The sequence below is a fragment of the Micropterus dolomieu genome, linkage group LG22, assembly GCF_021292245.1.
Source record: "Micropterus dolomieu isolate WLL.071019.BEF.003 ecotype Adirondacks linkage group LG22, ASM2129224v1, whole genome shotgun sequence".
Lineage (NCBI taxonomy): Eukaryota > Metazoa > Chordata > Actinopteri > Centrarchiformes > Centrarchidae > Micropterus > Micropterus dolomieu.
The window spans coordinates 32419605-32440828 of record NC_060171.1 but is presented as its reverse complement, the minus strand read 5'-3'; the positions used below and the strand labels follow the sequence as shown (position 1 = coordinate 32440828).

Sequence of the window (21224 nt, the reverse complement as noted above, 5' to 3'; positions counted from 1 at the left end):
TCAGCCAAAATAACAGGCCGTGACATGGGTCTACAATAGCGGTACCTTTGCACTTTGCGCTCTCTTGTCCAATGGAAATACCTTACAAAGTGTGTAAGTGACAACACAACCTCTTTGTGTCTACCCATGTGATTTGTTACAAGTACATTTGTCTACTTTGTTTTTCATTTGCCTGTCTGTGTTTGATACCAGAGCTAATCAGTCCCTCCAGGCAACTGAGACAGAGAGAGAGAGCATTTCTGATATTTCCTCTTTTCAGCAATGAAAAAAACCATTACCAATTCATTTTAAAAAACACATTATTTTTGACTGAAAAAAGGGATGATTAAATGTAGATATCAGTATTTCAGTATTCATATTTTATTAACTAACTGTATGTTTTGTATATGTAGTGTTAATTTGCAACGACACTGGTAAAGAAATTCAGCATCCTTAGAAACTGGCGAAAAACCTAGTGTATGACTTCCTATGTTTACTGTTGTTATTGTGGCAGAAGACGTCCTTTTCCACGGCCTTTTCTGATTCAGTATTTAAAATTTTAAGAATTAGGAAATAACTGACGCAAATGTTTCAACCGCAACATTTACATTTACATGTTCCCAGGGCCGCCCACAAGGGGGGGAAAAGGGGAAAGCATTCTGGGGCCCAGCTGCTAGGGGGGCCCATGTAGTCCAGCACTAGTGATGTTCATTGTAAATATGAGCAAAGATAACCAAATTTTATTTTGAACCAAAAAACTCACCATTACTTATTAAAATAAATGTAATGTTGTTTTAGTAAAATATAGCCTGTTTCATAATGAAAACATGTTGTTGCATGCAAGTCAGAACATCAGAAGTACACCACATGCGCAGGCCATGTATGTGTTTATGTAGGAGAGAGCACAGCATGCATTGACATGAGTAAAGCAGATTTGCAGAGGGCCCATTTGCTGGACCTTTTCAGGGGCCCAGTCATTTCTGTGGGCAGGCCTGCATGTTCCCTTCAGACACTCCTTTCAGTTCCTACATGTGGCACAATCTTTGCTTTTGCCTGGAATTGTTGTTAAATGCACATTGCAATGAAATAACTTTTAATGTGCGCAGTAAAATTGATTATATAATATTACTAAAACAGTTTTGCTATAACATTCTATAAATGATTTCATTCTGCATCCAAAATAAATGCCTTAGCAATCCCCTGCATGTACTAGTCTGCATTGTTTTTTAAAGGACTGAATTCGTGGACGGACTGATTCTGTCCGACAGCACCTGAAGGTAGCATCACCGCCACCACCTTTCTGTCAGACAGTGACGTCACCTCACATCCAGAAGGACAGTTGGGAGCTTCGGGCAGAGAGACATTGTTGACGTTTTGTTTTGATCGCTTTTGTCTGGACTTTTGGACAGTACGCTGACATTATCCGCTGATTTCGAAGCCCACCTTTCAGCGCTACCATCACGCCACAGAGCGGGGATCCAGCAAAGATGAAATGGATGTTTAAAGAGGACCATTCCCTCGGTAAAGGGATTTGGATTGTTATGAAACCAGAGATGTTAATAGTGTCATGCACCCTCCTTTCTGTTTAGCTGTCTCCGCGTCGATTTTGCCATATCATCCCACACAGGTGCATGCTTGCTTGCCACAGCGCCCTGTAAATTACAATTACATCAATCCATCATGGCTAACCTTGCAGGACTAGCAACAAATGCTAACGTGTTCTTCCTACATGTCAAATGGCCAAAACCGGGTTCATCTTCTACATTGCTGATCCATCAAATTAGTCAGCTGGTTTCTCCCTGGCACGTGTCTGTTTTGCATGGAGACATTTCATCGCCAAATTCCATTTAAGTATCTGACAATTTAATGTTGCCTTGCTTATATTAAATTCTTGGTAGAAAACCATTGGTAGAAAATGCCTTCAGACGTGTCAGAAATTCGTCAAGCGTGGTAGTTAATTCTGCAGAAAAACTCCACCAAGAAGCACTTTCTGTCAGTAGTAGGCCTACCTAAACTTTTTGTATTGTTTCACAGTGCTTGGAAGGCTACCGCCTTCCAGGGTTCATTTTGCTGGCAAAGGGAAGTGATAATTTCAAGCAAAACAATAAAAACAGCAGCAGGACATTTGATTTGAAAAACTAATCAGTGTGTTTTGCATAGATGCCGAGTGTTTCATTAGTATTTGTTCTTGAACTTGTATCTTGTTCCTCTAATGTGAACATTTTAAGCTCTCTGGAGGAGTATTTATTTAAAAGAATTTTGAATTAAATTTGGTGTAAAGTTGTTTCCATGCCCAGATAGCTGGGGCAGGTTGTTTTGCAGCTCTATGAGTGCAATTTCAGCCACTCAGCTCCTCTCAGCTTCTGTGTTCATATTCTCTTCAGATAATCTCAAGTGTTCTTTTTAAAGAAAGGCTGCTGCGGGATTTCTAGAGATGTTTCCAAAAGTAGACCTCTTATCTGGGCTAATGAATGCATGCGACATGTTGAACTTAAATGGATCTGCAACATCATTATCACCCATCACCTTCCCCTCCCCCCTCTGGCTTCTGTTCAGTGTCTGCCTGCCGCATCTTGTCCTGCCCACAAAGCATACTGGAAATAGACCCATTATGACTTGGTCTGTGATAATGATAAGTACTTAAATGTTTAGTATCACTTAATAAAGACAATTGATGTGATTCATTACTTAAACTTAACAGTAATGACTATTCTTTGAGGACAAAAATTGAACTAAGATCCTCACACTTTGACTTGTCCACTGCCAGCTTTGATGCTGAACACTATATCGGACAAGGCTTGGCTGTATTTGGCAGTGAGGCATGAGAGGAGGTTCCCAAGAGGCTTCACTTATCCCTTTAATCTCTGACTTCCTGTTTGTTTCCTGTCTCTCCCCCAGAGCACCGATGTGTGGAGTCAGCCAAAATACGCAACAAATACCCTGACAGAGTACCGGTGAGTGAGGGGGAGGTGGTGTTTCTTTGCAGTGGAATGGGCATTAAAGGTACAGATAAAGTGAGGGACTGAAAGTCAAGACATAAGCAGTGAGTGCGAAAGAAAGAAGAGAATGAGTGACGTAAAAGTGATTTGGATGCAGCTCCGAGAACCAGAGTTCCAGCTGTGACCCCAATGAAAAATCCCACTTTTCCATAACTTTCCTTAACTGAGTCTGAGTGCCTCCATGGCTTACAGAGTTTCCCCTGCCTGCTTTGGTAATCTCTTGAAAACCATCTATGAAGATACCTCAATGTATACCACAAAGTGACCTATTAGTAAAGTTCCCTGATGTTCCCTGACTATGTTAACAAAGCTATACAGGATGTGACCCACACCCCCAGTGCCACTGCTACTAGTAACAGTGGTGTGGGTTATTGGCCCTCAGGTTTGATTCAGCAGGTAGTGGCCAGTCTATCCTTGCTCTCCTCCGCTGATACACACTGTATGGGGTACACCCACATATTTTCAATGTTCTTTTTGCAATAGAACATTGAAAATATTTTGGATAAAACAAAGGTTTTCTACTTTGTGACAATGCTTCTAAACATGGGTTTGAACAAGGCATATCCACGCAAGTCAAGATAAGATAAGATTTGCTTTTTAACATTTAACTTAAATGTATTCTTTATAAATTGAGTATTTACTATCTATATTTTGTTTGGTGTATGTTTATCACTAAATAATGCACTAGTCTACATACTGTATTCATACTATACTGCCTTAGTCATAGCCCGTACATAGACTGTACATACCTGTAGCAATAGACATTCATGAAGACACATATTTATATTTATATATCATTCATAGGGCTGGGCGATAAAACGATAACGATAATTATCGCAATATAATTTTCCTCAATAAAAATATAACAAATGTTCAATATATCGTCAATAAATGTTTGATTTAATTCATTAGAATCACAAATGAACTAGCGCTTAATTTTTATTTTGTTGAGGGAAAAAGGACTTTACTAGAGAAAGAGATTTACTAATCATATTTTTTGAAAAAAGATTTTATCATAATAGTTTTGAATGTTCTACCTCAGATCAGTGATCCACTGGTATTAAGTGTCTGTTATGTTGAGACCATAAAGTATAGTTTAACCACACAATTAACCATCTGGCCCTTCAATTTTCATTCAGGGGCAAAAATCGCCGCCTTTAAACTTGAAAGAAATAACGATTTGACATTTATCATGATAATTATCGATATCGAATGATATGAAATGTTTTTATCATGATAACGTTTTTGGCCATATTGCCCAGCCCAATCATTCATACCTTACACTTTTTATAATAATGTATAATATTTTATTTAATTACCACTTAAACACTTCTGGCTAGATGCTAACAGCATTTTGTTGCTTTGTACCTAGTGACATGCGCAATGACAATAAAGTTGAATCTAAATGTAATCTAATATTCCACTGTAATAGGCCACAGACACAATAACAAGAGCTTGTTAGCTAGAGTTAGCTTGCAAGCTAGCACTTTTGTTTTCCATCAGCAACTTTAATTAACTTGTGATAAGGGTACTTTTGGCCATGTTCAAACCAAATATGTGCTCATTTCATGTAATCATTTATTTATATGAAAAATATTTTCCTGAATTGTGGCTCTAAACTTGGTCCAAATGTTGTTACCTAGCTTTTGTCATGCTGTCAAACATACTGTATACAAGAGAAATATCAAACTATTTTTATTTTGGGAAATAAAAATAACACAGTGTAATACAAATATCAGAACTAATGTATCAAGTATAAGCAAAAAAGAAATGGCCTTCAAAAACTCACAGTTGCTTGCAACTGTTGATATGTGATGACACATCTCACACTGGCTATCAAACCACACCCCGCTGTAAACATGTCTGAAAAACCTGTGAATTAACTTTTGCTAGTGCTGGCAGGAAGGGAATATAACAGCGCTGAAAACTGACACCTCAGGTCAGAGCGCATACAGGGGGACATTGTGGAAAACCTGCCTGGCCCTATATGCATACCAAGAGCCTTTTGTGTGGATGATAATCCCTGTTAAACTCAATCTTTTAATTAGCTCTTTCATTCTTCACCTGTTTAATGGGAGGACTGCTGGGAGAACAGGACACACAGTCAGTGAACACAAAAACTTTCTCCCATTGTTTGGGCTCATTACATTGTTTTTATATAACACAATGGGTTCAACACTGGACAGGATTGTAAACACGAGCATGGTAGAACTGCGCAACGGATAAAGTAACTGAAATGCAAAAGTAATGCGCGTAGTGACAAACCCACAGCCAATTATCACCCAAGTGTGCCGTTTCCCTCACTATGCAAAGGTTTTAGTGTCTTTCAGCTCATTGATTTGGTTTTACGGCGAGCAACTGTCCTGTTTTGATTCAGTCGTTGCACTGTATTTTTCTGTCACAGCAGGCAGCTGTTTTCAGTAAAAATGCTCTTGCATAAACCCACTGCCCAGCACCAAATGCCTGATAGACACAGACAAAGGAACCAACTAGCTGGTAAACATTGTGGAGCATTTAGCAGCTGTTATTTCCCTCAGGGCTTGTCGGAAAACAAACCAGACCTAAAATGAGAGGGAAAGTGCTTACATTTGTCGGGTGGCAGAAACACGACAAATAAATAATAATGTTTGGGAAATCCTCAAAAAATGCTAATAATTGAGCTTTAATCATTCCTGACATTTCATGACAACTGCACATAAACAAGGTCCCTGCAGTGGCCATTATAGGACATGTAGGCTTGTCAGGCTCAGTGCATACACTTACTGGGAATGTATGCTACCGCAATTTTATCGGCTAGAGCAACCATTAAACACATGTCATAAGAACAGGACTCACTCCGGACACAGTTGTAAGCCTGACATGGTTTACTTCATTGCGTTCAGCTGAGTCTGACAAACTGATATCGCATCCTATAATAGCAGTAAAGTTTCTGTTACAGCAGTGAACTCACATTCACATTTTTTCTGTTACATTTTGTGCTCCAGGTGATAGTGGAGAAGGTTTCTGGCTCTCAGATAGTGGACATTGATAAGAGGAAGTACCTGGTGCCCTCTGACATCACAGTGGCCCAGTTCATGTGGATTATCAGGAAACGTATCCAGCTGCCTTCAGAGAAAGCCATCTTCCTCTTTGTCGACAAAACAGTCCCCCAATCCAGGTGAGAGCAACTCTACATTCTGCAGTTGTAATAATGGAAGAAAGTTGCAGTAAGACATTGAAATCTTAGCTAAATCATGTATCTATGTCATTGGTGGTGTGAAGCACTGAAGCAGATTTCTCCCCCAAAAGGTGACCAGGTGGTACACAATGGTATTATTGGGGTTATTGTGCTTCTTGGCTTTTTCCCATTTTCCTTTTTTGTGCATGTAATGGTTTGCAAAGTGAAAAAGCCCAAAGTCCACCCCAAACGGAGTTCCCATCCCCCACAGAAAACTCTGCTCTGAACTGCCTAAAAACAGCTCGTTTGTAGTTCAGCCGTTTCCCTTTCATCCCTGTGTCGTCACAGGGATGAAAGCTAAATGCGCCTCATATAACGCTCGCCACGCGGCTAGTCCGATATGCCCTCAAAAACACAGGTGGTTTTGTGAGAAAAGAGGAGCTGCAGCAATGTGCAGTCTGACAAAAAATATGGTGTTTTTTGAAAATTAAACCATATAAACCTGTTCTGGTACAACCCCTAAATAGGATTTTGAACCTGAAAATAAGCATAATACCACCTCTTTAAATGTAGTGCAGAGGCCACTAGAAGCTGTAGGTAATCATGGTCAGTTTTTAGAATCAATGTTGAGAGAATTTATGGATGATGAACTGCAGAAAAAATGGTTAGCATAATTCTGTAAAGGGACTTTTTTGCCAACAATCTTTATGATTCATTTAAGCAAGTACTCTGAGTACTTCATCCTCAGCACTGCTCCACTGAATTTATTTTTTTTCCATTTACCATTTTTAGAATTTACACACATATATACACACATATATATATATATATATATATATATATATGTGTGTGTGTATGTGTGTATATATGTGTGTGTATGTGTGTATATATATATATATATATATATATATGTGTGTGTATGTGTGTATATATGTGTGTGTATGTGTGTATATATATATATATATATATATATACACATATATGTGTATATATGCATGTGTGTGTATATATATATGTATATGTATATATATGTATACATACAAACAAACGGACAAACAGCGCTGTTTGTCCGTTTTCAGCTACTGTAGAAACATGATGATGCGACGTCCATAGAAGGGGGTGCCCGCGGTTATGTAGATAAAATGGGTCATTCTAAGGTAATAAAAACAATTGTTTATTATGTAAAGTCTTTACACACCACTGATAACATAGTTATATTGCATTTCTGTCAATAGATCCTCAGAAAAATTACACACTGAACCTTTAAGGATAGAAAAACTATATATACAATAATAGTAATAATAGAAAAATATGCATTAAAGATTAGATGAGGGGAGAAACAATTTTCTATATTCGGGATTCGTTGATTCGTGGCGAGTCAAGAGAGTGTGTGAAAAATATCAATTGTATGACTCATGTTCAATGCTGCTGCTCTTCCAGGCTCTGTTCTGGGAGAGCAAAAAACTGAGCAGGCTTCAATCAGACAACAGAAATGTCACTGATTAAGTCAGGGCATATCTCTCCTATCTTAACCTTATCTGTATGCAGCTTTTCAAGCCTCTGACTTCCTCTTAACCTCTTTCAGAATGCCACCCTTCTCCTTACTAAAGAATGCCATGGCAAACTTACACAGATCTTTAAACAAAAGAGCTGTTCGGCATTTCTGTATTGCAATTTATCATATATGTTCATTATCGACAGACATACATACTGATACCGAAATATATCTGCAATAAGCTAAAATTGGCCTGGCTGATTTAACTTGCCTAGCTCTACTTGACGGTGCTCTCTGGGGGCAACCTATGTAATGGTAACACTGTTTCTAAATATTTCAAACATACAGTATATTTAGCATTTCATTTACACTGCTGTTACCAGCTGTATACAGTATATGAGATCAGCTAAAATCATGTAATAATATCTGCCTGGCTGATTTATTGGTCGGGCTGAATGGATGATGCCTAGAGAAACGTGGGAATTGGAAATAACATGAATAATGAATTCTTTATTGTATGTTCAATAACGAGGACAATACAACCCTTTTTATAACGTCTTTCAGGTCTACAGGGAGAAAGTGTTTGGAAATTCAAAAGAGCCATTCTGGGTGGACGCCGCCTTTTGTACATATGTTTTCGTATCTGCAGCATTTTAGTAATTGGAATGCATTATTCCTAAATGTTTGTGCTTTTGCTCTTGTATGCGTTTCTGTCCTTTGGGATCACTGTAGACTTTTGAACTGATTTCAAAATTCTGTCGATCAGCACAAAATAACCACTATTAGAGGCTTTCGTCTGCACAAACCCAAATTAGAGATGTAAATATAATTGATTCTAAAGTCTGGTTTCTGCTGTGTTTTGCAGTCTGACTATGGGCCAGCTGTACGACAAGGAGAAGGACGAGGACGGCTTTCTGTACGTGGCCTACAGCGGAGAAAACACCTTTGGTTACAAGGCCTTTTATACAACACGGGGTTAACACTTCACTGAAAACCAGTGTCACATACACACACACACACACACACACACACACACACACACACACACACACACACACACACAGTAGGACCCAACAAATACTGGTGCACATTGGCCTTTACATGTGTTACTCAAGTAATGCATCTACACACTTGGCGCAGTCATTTATGGTCTTTTTGATACAAAAAAAATACACATTCATGGTGAAAATTAACTGCACCAAAATACTACAATAAACAAACTTGTTGGTCTTTTTGTCATGATTACTGTTTAAAGGTCAGTTGTGGAGAGAAATATCTTTAACACTGCCGTAAGAATAACAATTGCCACACATTACATGCACGTCAGATATCATTAATTTTCCAGGTATCGACATCAGTATTAGATTTAAAAAAATAAATAAAAACTCCTTTAGGCTCTGACACACACACACACACACACACACACACACACACACACACACACACACGTGTCCATCATCACACATCATTTTCTTTCAATCCAGCTTTGTTGTCACAGATATTTGTGTTCGGCTGGAGTGAGAAAGAAACCCAATAATCATGTGACTAGAATCATTAACCACAATATGGATGTATTTGTATGGCTCATAATATTCTTTATGTAACTTTAACTCCACAGGTACACTCAGCACTATGATAGGCTATGAGAATGACTATAAGCATTTGAAAGATGGCAGCTCATGCTGTTTGCGATGGTGAATGATCCCTGTAAGCTGTTAGGAGGCAGCCAGTGTAAAGTGTGTCCAGCTCAGGGCCTGGGACCAACACCGGTCCCTGGGGTGTTCCTGAGTGCTTCCCTGCCTGGCTATTATGTATTTGCACTTTATGTTGGCTGAATAGATGTCAAGCTGGATTCCGACTCATGATGCCAACAGCAAGTCATGTAACCTCAGTGAACTGCTAAAGAAATCCAACACTTTACTTGAAGTTTATTGTGTCAAACTGTGATATATGTTTATGTTGTCATCACAGAGCAACAATCTGAAAATTGCAATCACTTAGCAGAAAACTCACCCTGTTACTCTTCTTATATTATCAGTCTGTGACGCAGTGACGAAGTGTTGCACTTAATCTTCTCTCCCTCAGCCTGAGTCATCTTCATCTGCATCAGTTAGTAGTTTCCTCCACTCCCCAGAATGCCTTTCATTGTTTTGGTCTTCTGCTCTGCAATCCCAGCTGTTATCAGAAAGGTTCAGATAAACCCACTGAACACTACCTGCTCAGAGACACAGAGACTAGAGACCACAGTGCGAGTAACTTATAAGCCATGTTGTGTTTTGTGTAAAAGGCATGCCATAATGATCATGAACTGAGTGGCTAACACGCTACAAGCATTAACTTACATGTCCTTTCTCTGGAGTTTGTTTTTAAAGGCATTCTGGAAAATGTAAGAAATCGTTGCAGCAACAGTATAGGAAGCAGGTCATATAATAACTTTGTATGTAGCATTGGAAGAGGATCTAAACCAGGATTCTCCCCTTTAAGACTCACTACTCACCAAACTTTTTACTCAGCGCTGTGAATACAAACAAGGAGGCGACTGCATTGCCTTTAGCTATAGTTTCAAACTTGTCCAACTTGTAGAACTGCTCTAAGATCAAGTTCAGTTTGTCGTTATGGACAATTCCTAATACACTGTGAGCCATCAGAACGTTACAAACGGGTACATATTAATAGCATTATTATGTCATGCATTAATTTTCCTCATGTTCCTGGAATGAGTGTCATGAGATTGTTAGTATTTGATGCTGTCAATTATATCTTGTTCAAATTTTATTGATTAAAATACACAAAGCTTTAATAGGAATACATGTGAAACTGCTTACAGTGAAACCTGTGTTTATGAGGACCACAAACTAAGAATATACAGCACTGTTATTTACTTTATTACATCGCTAATACTTCAAGTAAAGAGTTGCTCAGGTCTTTGGCTGCACATGGAAATCGGAACCACTTGGACATTTTGGCTGCAGCTGTAGTTTTCAGGCTTGTAGACATGGTATGTAAATGTGTAATATATTGATGGAATGCTATGATATTCGGTATTGCTTTCTTTCATCCGTCTTGTATGATTGTTAAATATATCTTAAAGACACACATTTTAGATATTTGAAAAAGGGAAGGTAGCTGGAAGACCTGACCAATAAAGATGAATGTAAAATGGATCGTAAGGTGTGGTCTTATTTAAAAGGAATGCAATTAATGTCAGTACACCACACGCATTTAGCATGTAACGAGAGATAAGTTAGCAGTCAACACAGGGTTAGAACTTGGAAAATGTGCTTTCGTTTCACTGTGATGAACAACATTGGATATTTACATATACGCACATTTTAGATATTTTCTTACTATTGCAGGTCACCTGACTGCCAACTCTAGATTAGCTAGAGTACATTCTATAAAAAAGTGGGTCTTGATATGCCAATCTCTGATTGACTGCTGAACTTGATGAATAAGACCTGATAAGAGCTAAAAGTAACACAGCTTTAATTAAGGTTTTGGTTTTCTGCCATGAATATAAATGCTACATTATTTTGACCAAAGTCTAGAATTATCCACTTAAATGGGCACTCCGGTGAAATATTGCACTTCTGTACAGCAGAAGCTGATCTAGCCTCACTTTTAGTCCCTTGTATGGGTCAAACACCACAAACACTGATCCTACATTTCCCATAATGCATCTATGTAGCATCACTCCTTGCCTGATAAACACGCTAAACTAAGATGGTAACAATGGTAAACATTGTACTTGCCAAACATCATCACAGAGCTGCTAGTGTAGTGTAGGCTACATAGTCTTGTTTAGACTTTGGTAAGCTTCCTCCTGAGCCACAGACATTATCCAGTACAAGTGTTGTCACAAGCTGAGGCGGACGTGATGACTAAACTGATCTGGATGTGTAAATCTCTGTAGGGTCTCTTCAACACACAAAAATAATGTGAACATAAAAAGGTTTGCGTCATTTTCTTATTTAGGGTGAAAAAACATTCAAATGATTTGAGATACATTAATAAGTATCACAAGGTATTTGCAGTAAATGTATGCGTACAGTACAAGGAACACTTAAGCTACTTAAAACAAGACCTGAACTTCTAAAAAACTATGTACTGCAGAGGAATGAGAATGACATTAAAAAGAGTGAAAAGCTTAGATGAAGGACCTAACTGTTGTGCAGAAATATCTCATGTTCCACCTGGCTGTGTTTTCAGAGCACAAACTCCACGCAGCTGCAGACACAACATGTTACAACCACTGTGAAAATAAAACGTTCATCTGAGGACTGAAGAGCGGTCATCAACCTCTCTGAACCGCATGACAGAGCTTGGTGTCCTGCTGTTGCAAACAGAGACATCCTGGGCTATGTAGCCAAACAATATGCATCCATATTGATCAGCTGACCCAACAGGCATTGGGAAATGAACACTGGAGATCTGGAGACCTTTTATTAGAAGTGTGACATGATGATGCAGAATATTTATTATTCAGCAGTATGTTTGTTGTCTTTGGTTTGAAATGTGAGTTTCACAAGCCGTTCCACCCTGATGAAGAGTCAAACTCTGGGAGAGAAACAATAGATGCAGACCTGCAGTTGTTTTGACCTCTGTCCTCCTAGTTCTTGACACGACGGAGCCAAATTTCTGCTTCAGAGTGAGGTTTCAGAGAGAGTGGACTTTCAGTGGAAGAGGAGAAGATCTCTGTCACTGCGTGGCCACAGAGGGAAAGCCTGGCTGTGTAGCTGCTGCCAGGCCTGCTGGTACAACTGAGAATCCTGCTTGTAGTCCCAGTAGGTCTGCAGCTCTGTTCTCCTGAACAGACACAAATAATAAAGAACAGGAGCCCAGTTATTGCTCACACTTCCTGTGTTTACACGATCATTTAAATAAACGTTCCTGCTTAAAAAAGCTTAAAACACAAGTCATGTGTTTTATATATTAGGTTATTACACTTCAGAATCATCAATACAGGATATTGCACTTCCTTTATTTATTGCACAAGGCTTAAAAGTATGTATTTGCTTAGTTTTCACTCTAAAATGATCAAATTCTATCAGTGCGCTCTGAAATGATACAAGTGGTCATTATGCTAGGCAGGAACAATATAGGATGCCTGTTTTTAAAGCCATCGTGGCATAACTTGATCACGCACGAGGCCACTCATTCCTGCTCAGCTTACAGATCTGCCTTCTGAAATACTTGTTTTTTTCTAAAACCTTTATATTTAACACTATACAACATCTTCGTTTGTTGATTTTGGTTTGCTGTAATAAGGGGATGCAGACACTGACATTAAAGTATACGGCTGGTCATATTTTTCTTCTTAAACTTTACTATTGCTGCTGTAGAAACATTATTACGTTATTAAAATACTCAAGTCTAATCTTGTTCTGAAATTATTATTTTTTAAATAATATATTTTTAAAAAAGGCAATTATTTAGTAAGGAAAAAGAACCGCTAGAAGAGTAGTAGAATCGATAAAATCCCAACCGTTGCCATCCCTTCTTGTCTCTCCTCACCAGACATAACACTGCTGCTGCAGATAATGTTGTCATTGTATGCAAGGGCTTGGTGTATTGAGAGGGTGTGTGTGTGTTAAGTTCATCCATGTGTGGTTGGTGCTGAACTGGGATGGGATCAGATTATCTGTTAAATGCTGATGAACAGAGAGACCACTGTTCTACCTTTGGAGAGGATTTTCAGCCATCAGCCCGCACGCACAGACACACACAGAAACACACAGAAACACACACACACGCACACAGACACACACACACACAGAAACACACGCACACAGACACACACACAGACGCACGATGCACACGGGAAAACTAACAGATGAAATACGAGCCCCATACAAAGACACGTCAGTGAAATCCACAGCACACACACAGACAACATTTGTTATGTAAACTCAGTATGAACATAATGAAATAAAAGAACATGACTCTGTTTTCACTAATTTTATCAAGACAGAACTGTGACTTAAGACTAGCCTCAGAGCCGCACTTTAAATGAGCTCTCCATATCGGAGCATTAAAACATAAAACTCAACATTTCCCTGAAAGCCCGTTGCACTTTGTCTTTATAATGCTGTTACTCGCCATGACTGCGATACATAAACGCTTTTGTCTGTTGGTAATTTGCCTCACTGTCGATTCGACACGCTTCAGCAGCAAATGAGAAGAGAGTTACCCAAACAGACAAAATGATAAAAGCCAGATCCGTCGTTTGGAGATTTTCATTCGTGTTTTGGGTTGTTCAGATTTAGTTTGAGGCTGTTTCAAACCACAGCGAGATTATGAAAGAGCCTATTGTTTGTTACCTGAGAGAGTCTGGAAGTGCTGAAAAGTCAGTGGCCGATACCAGAGACAGGAAGGAATGGAAAAGCTCCAGTTTACACAGAAGAGACCTAACAACACACAAAAACGCATAAATATAGCTGAAAGTTGTTCTAAGTAAACAGTCTATGGTGATAAAATGCAGTAAACGGTGAATTCTCATTTATTCAAATAAATTTTATTTATATAGCCAAATCCTAACATAACATATTCTTTATGTGATACTAATGTATGATGAGTGTATTGGTTCGACCTGGCTTTAGCTGTGCCGAGATCCTTCTTGGTGACGCCATGTTTGTACCCGTTGGCAGTGACATCTAGTGGCTGCTCTGTCACATTACACCAACTGATGGCTGAAACACATGTAGACTGGATTTAGTAGAGAGATGAAACTAAACTTCAAACACTCAATGAGCTCCTAAAATCTCAATATAAATACTTTTTTCTTTTATAGCCCACAAGGCAAAAACTACATTTCCTTGACTGACCACTTAACTCGAGTATATCATAGCTCTGATAGAGCCCCATGTTAAAATGCCCAACTTTACAGCAGAAATTAACACGTTTACTACCTGCTACAAAAGCTGCACGGAAAGGGGAATTTTTATTATTATTATTGTTATTTACTAGTTTGTTGCTTGTGTTTCATTGTAGTTTTAACTACCTCACTTGTGCCTGTTTCTGCAAGGCAAAAATCAAAAAATGTAAAAAATTTAACAAACTCCACCCGCTCCCTGCTGGTTGCCTACATCCTGGCTCCTCTTACAGCTCGACTTCCTCTCCTCACCTCTTGTTGTCACTTGTTTGTTGATCATACAGTCAATCGTGTAGCTCGCGGATGAGCAGAGACTCAGATGTTGACACAAACATGGGCAATAGGAAGCTGCAGTGCTCCCTATTGGTGCTCGGGGCGGCACTTGACGCACATCATATGACGAGCCATTTAGGCTTCAGAGGGTGAAGCCTATACTCAAAGAATTACGGAGCAGCCCTCTAAAGCTGTGGGCCCCTCTGGTTCCTTTAACTAGCTGGAGAAAAAGCAGTTTTGGAAGCCAAATGAGGGCCCCACCTCCGTCACACCTTGTGTATTAATTTAGCTGAGACTCAAAGTTTCATTGCTGCAGAGGAAGGGCGTCTATACTCAAAATGTGGAGTTATGGTCTGTAACTAACCTTCACACCTCTTCATTTTGAATGGCCAGTGGGAAATCTCCAACAATGGTGTCACTTTTTAGGGCTGTCGCCAGCTTTGCAGCAGTCCAGCCAAAAACTGACTTGAATTCAGTAGAATGAAATGTCTGGAAACTGACCTCTGAGAACATGGCGAAAACGCAGCCAGTGCTGGTTTTGATTATCTCTACCTTCCAAATGGGAACGTTTAAGGATGTGGTTTATGACTGCGAATGTTCACGTCTTCAAACAGCTGGATGATTTCAGTTAAAGTTGTGAGGGTTTTAAAGTCTTTGTGTTAATAAAGTGACACAATATCCAATACATTTATCTTAAATTATCCAGAACAACGGACGTTGGCGGATGTGAGGGGTCCACGTTTGTTTGGTTTTCAGGCACATTATTTAGCACAAAGTCAGTTTTACCTTTCAGACAGATCTGACTTTCCCCATAACAATTATGACGTGGATGTTGACAATGTCAATGCTGTTTACAGCCGGAAACCGGTAATTACTGACACCTATATGACATGAGTGCGGCATGTCTGGTCATTCAGACCACTGTGTGCGTGCGACAATCCTACCTGCCCCACAGGGGGAGATGCGTCCCTTTCCGGCCTGGTGTCGAAGCTCGGTCTGGGCCTTGCTGAAGGGGAACTCCAGGCTGGACTGGAGCAGCACAGGCGGACGCACAGAGAAACCAGCAGGGAGGTCCGATACATTAGAGCACCTGGGGAGTACAGGAGGACTACATTCAGTAACGTCTGCCAAGTCTGAAAAATACTCCAACACAGTGACAGACGATGTATTCTCACACACTAATGTCAAACAATTAAGTTACAACAGTTACATTTATAGCCTCCTTCTAACTGGACATTGAAAACTCTCAGAAAACCAATATATTGGCCTAATTCTTCATTTCAGTCACTCAACATCTCATGATGTCATATTACATTTTTATCTTACCACAGAATAAAACAAAGTTAGTGAGTATTTGGTTTTTTTCGTCGTGTTCGTCAATGCATCTCATTACTGTATCTTTTTAGCGACTTTCACACATGATGCAAAATGTGCACACCTGCTTGATCCCAGCAGTTTACTAACTTATAGCATTACAAGTGAGCCAACGTGCAGAATACAATCCTGCTGAGACCTGTGCACCTAAATATAATGTATATAACGTATACCTCTTTACCTTAATATACAAATACAGCCATCATCATGGTCCATCTGTACTTCACAAGCTAAAATGTGCTGTGAAAAAAATCTATCCAAACAAGGAAAAGATCCATTCAGAAGAAATGGAGCAGAATCTTAATCTGACTATACTGAATTCTACAAAATAATAATGAAGACCAATGAGTGTCTGAGTTGTAAGTGCTGACCCTCGTGAGGTGAACTGTGGCGACACATTTAGGGGCCCAGAGCTAATAAAGGGCAGATAAAAATACACAAGGATTGCTTTATTTTAAGCTGCACTAATAGATCTATTTATATGAATACTGGGTCAAATGTCCCTTTGCAATGTTGCTTATAGGAACTCTCCTCATTTCTACGGATCTTTTTTAGCATCATTTAGCTCAGTTTTTTGGTTTTCCGGTCAGAAAAGTCTATTCTAATGTTGCTCTGTGTCTGCAGGATTAGCAACTGTTTACCAACACAGCCACCATGACAACCTTGTTTCAGTGTCTCACAAATATCTATTAATGCAACTTAAATAATGGAGTCTTGAGAGAATTTTCTTTTATGGGGTTCAGAACTTGTAGCTATACCTCTGGTGGTTTCACCAGTATCTAATTAAGAGTTTAACTATAACAGCAATAAATCATTTGTCTATGTCAAAAAAATAAATAAGAACAGCCATCGCATTTCCCAAAGCCCCAAAGTGTTCAATTTATCCGACCAACTGTGCGAAACTCAAAGATATTTGATATTGATAGATATCTATCAATTGGCTTATTGTTTCAGCATCACTCCACACCTTGTGACCAAAGCTCTCTGCATAACTTCCTGGCTGTATGGGCACTTCCCCACCACCACGGTGCTGAAGTAGAGCGCCTCCTGCAGGTAATGGAACAGCAGTGCGCCCTGGAAGCCCAGCACCCCCCAGCGGGCCAGCTTGTCACTGCAGGAGAGGGACAGAGTGGGCTCTCCTCGCCCAGGCTTCACCCGGAGCACCCCCGTGCTGTGGTACCCCACCCCAGGGCGCAGAGGGTCCGTTGGGCCGCTCGGGACACACTTGGCCCCCGTTCGGTGAATGTCTAGGACCTGAGGATGCACTCCAGCTCTGTCAGAGGGGCCTCTGCTTTTAATCTCCGGCTGTGCTGAATCTTGTGAGAACGTTTCCACGGGTGTGTCTGCAGAGTGACTCAGTGATGGAGCTTCACTTTTGGATGAATTTGAAAGGAAGGATTGTTTTGTGTCTCCTCTGTCCTCTAGCTTTGTCTCTGCCGTCTGCTGTTCCTCCAGACGTGGCAGTTTAGCGTTTTTCCCTTCACTTGCTTCTTGAGCTTTCCTTTTCAGGTCTCCTCCTCCATCTGTCCCTTCACGGCCTTTTACAGATGTGACCGAAGGGCAAGGCTGAGACTGGTCAGTCATGGGAATGATGGAGGCATCGCCACCTGGTAACACACAAGAAGTTCCAGACTGATTCTGGCTTGGGGACAGAGTTCGGCTATAGCTTTGTGAAGGCCGATATCCAACAACTAAGGAATCATGGAAAAAATCATGCACTACTTCAGAGATCATATACCTTATATAAATATATCTAAATTGCATTTCATAAATACATGACAAAATATATAGCTTGATTGAAGTCCTGTGGATCTGAGATAAGTGCTGAAACAGACAGCCAGCTAGGTACACTGGGAGCATACTGGACTCACAGGGAGTGTGACTGGTAAAGAAGAGGAAGGAAACCCCCGGCTGAAGCCTCCACTTCCCCCGCTGATCTGCCTGACAGAACACAGAGCTGTCCCCACCACTCACAGCCCTGTGCAGCTCCTGGATCAGGTACCTACAAATACACATGCACAAAATAGTAACAGCAAGGGCGGCCGATAATGATTATCTTTAATGGCGATAAATCTGTCAATTATTTTCTCGATTAATGGATCAGTTGTTTGGTCTATAAAATGTCAGAAAATGGTGAGAAATCACTGTTTCCCAAAGCCCAAGATGACGTCCTCAAATGTCTTGTTTTGTCCACAACCCAAAGATATTCAGTTTACTGTCATAGAGGAAGGAAGGAAAGTAACCCGATAAAAATCATATTTAAGAAGCGGGAATCAGAGACTTTTTTTCTTTAAAAAAATTTTCAACCACCAATTATCAAACACCTCAATCCAAATACACACCTGACACATCCCCTTCTGGCAATGACTTCTGCATGGCTGTCATTAAGTACATCACCTAAATGGAGGAGAGAATCAACTAAATAAAAACACACTGATGTAAAGGTAGGTTTTTCAAAAAGAAGACAACCATTAATTGATTTAATGATTTTTTTTACACTGGACTTTTACAGGTTGCTTTGGATATCAGTTTTCCCAGACATTTCTTTTCCCAAAAACTTCACTTTTATGGACCATATATGTCACATTTCAGTCAACCCTTACTTTGAACTCTGCACACACTATAGGAACACCAAAATACAAAAAAAGTGGTGGCAAAGCTATTTGGTCGGGCTGGAAAAATAAACTCTGACAGAGACACAGAGTATTCAGCAGGTAAAGACAGAAAACACCAATTATGGTAACAAGATCAAGACCACATACCATTGGGACTCATAGCTGTCTGTCCAATACACTTGGTCCCCGTTCCCAGGGACACAACCTCCTTTTCAACTGGAAAGAAAAAGAAATCAATAGATCATGTCATTGATAACATATTTCATCTTTATACTTCCACATTTTCATATACCATGTTATGCTTTTGTGTGTTCGGGTTTGTTTAGGAGTGTCTAGGTGCTTCTAACATTTATACAGGAATAAAAGAAATCTCCTTATTTTTTTAGTCTCAACATTCAGTTTGTCCTCTGCATCGGACCACAGACTGTATATAAAGGGCAGCATCATTTGGACTGGACCGTGTTATGTTCTCTCTGCAAGTCTAAACTGACAAAGCTGTTGGTTTAGTAGGGCTACATTCACTGAAATATAGTGTAACATAACTTATAGTTATAGTATACTTTTCTTGAATGCCGATTTTACCAGTTTACACTGGCTTTAGCTAAAACTTAATGTTACCGTGTTGTAACATTATATATGGACAAACGACGATACCAAAATGTTATTTTGTTATAAAATATTACAACATTTTGAAAATAATATGACTCCTGCCCAGCGACAGGACATTGTTGACCCTAAGAGAACTTGAAATACTTTGTAGCGCCAATCATCCAGCTGTCCAACCTGTGTCAGAGTTAGCACACCGCGTGATTTGGACCACGGCGGCCAGCAGGGTCCACTCTCTGCCCGGCTCAGGCTTCCCTCTCCGGGGCAGCTGCTTGAAACGCTCGTAGCACAACTTAGCAATTTCATCCGCGTTCACCATGTTAAACCGGACAGGAACGTACAACTGGAGGCTGACGGGCATTAGTAATAAGATTTATGTTAACGGTAAATATATTTTAAATAGTCACGGTGTCACATGAACATTATACGAACAATGTTTTGATTAAGTTCGACCGAGCGGTCTGCTTGGAGGCATCTCGAGAAAACGAAAAAGTTACTTCCGGGCTGAGCCAAGGAACGCTTTACTTTCACAATAAAGGTCCTTAACTTCAGAACTGCAAATGCCTTATCAATATTCAATTAATAATTATTATACATAACTCTGCCAGTTGACTGTATGAATTCTTTAAATAATAAAATACAATTCACACACTTAAGAAAAAACTTTAAGAAAAAAAGGCCAGATTAAAACGCCATTCAAAAATAAAAAAATAATAGAACAGTATAGTAATAGTGTAAAGTACACTATAGTTGTATAGTAATAGTATAGTAATAAGTAAAAAGTACTATAAAATACTTTATACTGTATTTATATTGAACTGAATTTTGGGTATAGTGAGTGTTAAATAGTGGAGGCTAAATTGTTTATACAAAAGTGCAAATTTAAAATGGAAGATCAGAATCATTGGACATTGCCTGCATGCATCATCTGCATAAAGAGCACAGATTGAGCTCAATTATACTATGAAAATATTAAAGTGATAGTACAGTCAAAACCAAGGGCATCACTTTGTGTTGTAAAGTGTTGGGGACATTAAAGCTCAGATTAGGGGCGTGATGATACAAGTGTGTCACGAGGCTGACTGTCCTGAGAAGATTTTTAACACTATTTTGAAGAAATGTGAAATGCTGAAATATATGAGTGGGGATTCTGAGGATTTTGAGAATTAAACACTTAATTTCCTGCATTCTGGAGACATTTTCAGCTCAAATGTATGGTGGAAATGTCTTTATTTATATAACGAGAAATCCAGCTGGTAGGTGACAATTTGTAAATATAAAAATATTACAGAATATAATGCATTAATCAGCAGCTTGTTTTTATTTAGTTACTTTGTTTTGGACATTTCACAATTGTTTCTTCTATATTTAAATTGCATGGCATGTTTTATTATTGTGCAAATAAACCTTTCTCAAAACATTTTCATTTGTTAGTTAACATTTCTTGGTGCAAGCTATTTTTCAGAACATTTTTAACAAATGCTTTCAAGAAGTGATGGGGACATGTCCCCAGCGTCCCAAGTGTAAATGACACCTGTGGTCAAAACATTGATTTAAATGAGTTTTTCATCCCTCAGCTCTATCAACTCAGAAATCACCTTTTCTCATCAAACTGATGGTCTACATATCTTCAAGTTACCTGGACACACATCAGACCTCGGTACTACAGTATGACCTACGTAAAACAGAAACATTTGGAGAGTTTGTACCACACATCTGAACTGACTCCATGATCACTAAATGTCAGTTGCACAACTGAGCAAACTGCAGCATTTCGGAAGAGGAGTGGTTAGTGGAATTGTGTAGGCACCAATTTGATGTGACTGAAGCTTCACCTCAGGTCATGATGCTTGTT

The 21224-nt window shown here is 39.4% G+C and overlaps 2 protein-coding genes across 4 annotated transcripts; one reads left to right on the top strand and one right to left on the bottom strand.

Annotated features, from left to right (window-relative positions):
• Positions 1-1255: 1255 nt before the first annotated feature.
• On the top strand, positions 1256-10794 carry gabarapl2 (GABA(A) receptor-associated protein like 2). 2 transcript variants are annotated; one of them, XR_006822795.1, is made up of 5 exons: positions 1256-1500; positions 2878-2933; positions 5963-6135; positions 8496-8692; positions 9031-10794. XR_006822795.1 is itself a non-coding variant. In XM_046037575.1 (4 exons), exons 1-4 carry the CDS (start codon positions 1467-1469, stop codon positions 8608-8610), a joined length of 378 nt encoding a protein of 125 aa, XP_045893531.1. In that variant the 5' UTR covers positions 1256-1466; the 3' UTR covers positions 8611-10794. The 2 variants fall into 2 exon arrangements, 1 of the variants encoding a protein (XP_045893531.1); XM_046037575.1 differs by having other exon boundaries at positions 8496-10794.
• Positions 10390-19877, bottom strand: adat1 (adenosine deaminase tRNA specific 1). Of its 2 annotated transcripts, XM_046037572.1 has the most exons (9): positions 19547-19877; positions 18911-18979; positions 18491-18545; positions 18020-18150; positions 17116-17755; positions 15719-15864; positions 14220-14319; positions 13951-14037; positions 10390-12436 (listed from the first exon to the last, which is right to left on the bottom strand). In XM_046037572.1, the coding sequence occupies exons 1-9, from the start codon at positions 19728-19730 to the stop codon at positions 12304-12306; spliced, it is 1545 nt and encodes a 514-aa protein (XP_045893528.1). In that variant the 5' UTR covers positions 19731-19877; the 3' UTR covers positions 10390-12303. The 2 variants fall into 2 exon arrangements, with proteins under 2 accessions (XP_045893528.1, XP_045893530.1); XM_046037574.1 differs by lacking the exon at positions 14220-14319.
• Between the last annotated feature and the right edge of the window lie 1347 nt (positions 19878-21224).